The 2,668-nt window shown below is 40.5% G+C and overlaps 1 protein-coding gene across 1 annotated transcript; it reads left to right on the forward strand.

Moving 5' to 3' along the window:
• Nucleotides 1–1,275: 1,275 nt before the first annotated feature.
• Nucleotides 1,276–2,638, forward strand: BATDEDRAFT_14991 (uncharacterized protein; the record flags this gene model as incomplete). The annotated part of the gene is made up of 4 exons (XM_006683103.1): nucleotides 1,276–1,462; nucleotides 1,521–1,911; nucleotides 1,966–2,126; nucleotides 2,238–2,638. The coding sequence occupies 4 exons, from the start codon at nucleotides 1,276–1,278 to the stop codon at nucleotides 2,636–2,638; spliced, it is 1,140 nt and encodes a 379-aa protein (XP_006683166.1).
• Nucleotides 2,639–2,668: the final 30 nt, after the last annotated feature.

The raw sequence follows: 2,668 nt of genomic DNA on the forward strand, positions 1-2,668 counted from the left end.
CAAGGTTGCTGATATTGCCAAGCACGGAGAAATGCTTCCAGAATTGCTGAATGAGGTTTCTGTGTATGAACAGCTATCGGGGCTACAAGGGAATGGCATACCTAGATTCGTTTGTCATGGGTTTGTGGAGGACGTTCTGTACTGTGTAGGTGTTTCTATCTGTGGTACGGTGGCCAATGGATTCACTGAACAGCAAAAGCAGAAGTTGTTGGAAACACTCGAAAGCATTCACGAGGCCGGTATTCTACATAACGATATCAAAAAGGAGAATATCTTGATTGATGAATCTGGGAATCCATATATCATTGACTTTGGCTTCTCTACACGAAATTGCTCCCCTGTTGCTCGAATGGAAGAAACAAACTTGCTCCTTAGTCTGGTTGAAAGTACTTGAGATAGTACATTTGGGTTGGAATGAATTAGACAATTATTTGTATGAATAAAGCACCGAGTCTTGACCATTATATTTGACATTGATTGTTCATGGCATTTTAGCATAAATCACCTGTCACAGGCGAGATCAACTCCAGACACTTTGAACAACTTTTAGCAGAGAGCATCTACCAAGAAGAGTAGTATCATTCAGTGCCCTATCTATACTACTATTGTTTTTTTACATTTTCCACTGTTCAATACATACTGCGGTACTATTTCAAGTATTCCAAAACCAACTTGTAAATCAGACAATTGAAGATGAGTTTCATTTACGAAATATACATTTTTGAATCAACAAAACGACACATTTACTATTGAATCTGGTTTAAACCGTTCAACAATAATATCGCGAAATGCAGTTTTGTATTGTGCAACAACTCTTGCTGACATTCTAATAAAAATGAGTTTGTAAGCCTGCAATTCCAACAATATCAAGGAAATCGCAACCCAACACAAGTGTTCCATTTTGCATTTGCTGAGATTTGGTTGTTGATAACATGAGCGATTCAACTCATATTCCTGTTATTGAATCGAGGAGACCAAAACCTTCTGTCACTGCAAAGTGTCCAAACTGTTCTGTAGTCATTGAATTCTATCTTCCTGCTACTCCAGCTTATGCCTTTTCTGTTTATAGAGTGGTTTGATTTTCTTGTAGAGACTTGTTCTATTCCAACTTCTGCTGTTCAACAGACTCCATCTGTTTCTGCTAAAAAAACTACAAATGCCTCGGACCAATCTACCAACAATGCTTCCAGTCGCAGACCAAAAACTACTCTTGGAAAAACTGGTTCAGGTAATTGTAAAACCTTTGAAAAAGGATGATTCTTGTCTTCTAATTTCATGATTGATTTAGATGACCATCCAATCGATATGGAATATTATGATTTGTTGGAGATTCCTGCTACGGCGTCTAGTGCTGTCATCAAAAAGGCGTATTATCTCAAGGCTATAAAGTGTCATCCTGATAAAAACTTGGACAATCCATTGGCTGAAGAAATGTTTAAACAAATATCTGAAGCTTATCAAGGTACAGACTTGATGGTTCATGTGTATCCAGAAAAACTATACTAATGTTTAAATTTTAGTCTTGTCGGATCCACAGCGTCGTTCATTTTATAATATTCATGGAAAGGCTGCTGCAGTGGGTTCTGAAGGATCTGTGTTTGTCGATCCAGAACAATTCTTCAGACAACAGTTTGGTGGTGATATGTTTGTTGATATCATTGGTGAAATATCCATTGCTCGGGATTTTAAAGACGTCATGGCTGCAAAAAATCCATCCAAATCTAATGACTTGACCACTGACTCCAACTCTTCTACCATCAACTCGGGAACAGAAGTGCCATCTACAGATGCTACCACTCAAGCCAAACAAGACTCGGCATTGATGTACAAACAACGTCGTTTGATTCGTAAAGAACGTATTCAGAAACTGTCGCATAATCTTGTTGCCAAGCTTTCGCTTTACACTGATGCGTTTCCATTTCCTGATCCTACTTCTTCTCCACCTTTGGGGATCTCTTTGAATAGCTTGGCAAACGAATCACTCGACACGTTTCGTGCTTTGTCTACTATCGAAGCTCAACAACTTGCTTTGGAAAGCTATGGACCCGAATTGTTGAGAGCGATTGGATTCACCTATGTTTTAAAAGCTGATCAGTGGATTGCCAAAATTGCTGCAGAGGATGGGGGTGCTGTGCTATGGCATCGAGTATGGGGACTTGGGTCTCGAGTAAGCGGAGCTATCAAAGAAAAAACTCACATTTTAAACGAGACGGTCGGGACGTTTCGTACGGCTCTAGATCTGCAAAGCAAATTCACCAAACTTCAAGAAATGGATAAAAAAACAAAAAAAACAGGTGAAGGAGGTGAAAAGACTGTTGATGAGGATGTCAAAGTCGAACTGACACCTCAGGAGCAAGAACTCCGCACGCAGTTGGAATATGAAGCGGCAACAAAGGGACTAGAAGCTTTGTGGAGAGGATCCAAATTAGAAGTTGAATCTGTGCTACGCGATGTATGCGACGATGCTCTCGGAGATGCACCTGGTGTGTCGACCGAGTTACGTAAACGACGTGCTGATGCTTTGCGGATCTTGGGTCAGGTTTATGAAACCGTTGGCATTGCTGCTGCTGCCAGTTCCATGCCCAATACTTCCACTGGCACATCTAGCCAACAGCCTCCATTGCCTCCTCGAAAATAGAGTGTTTCCCGTACCTACCATTTTTATATT

This window comes from Batrachochytrium dendrobatidis, assembly GCF_000203795.2.
Source record: "Batrachochytrium dendrobatidis JAM81 unplaced genomic scaffold BATDEscaffold_24, whole genome shotgun sequence".
NCBI classification, from domain to species: domain Eukaryota; kingdom Fungi; phylum Chytridiomycota; class Chytridiomycetes; order Rhizophydiales; genus Batrachochytrium; species Batrachochytrium dendrobatidis.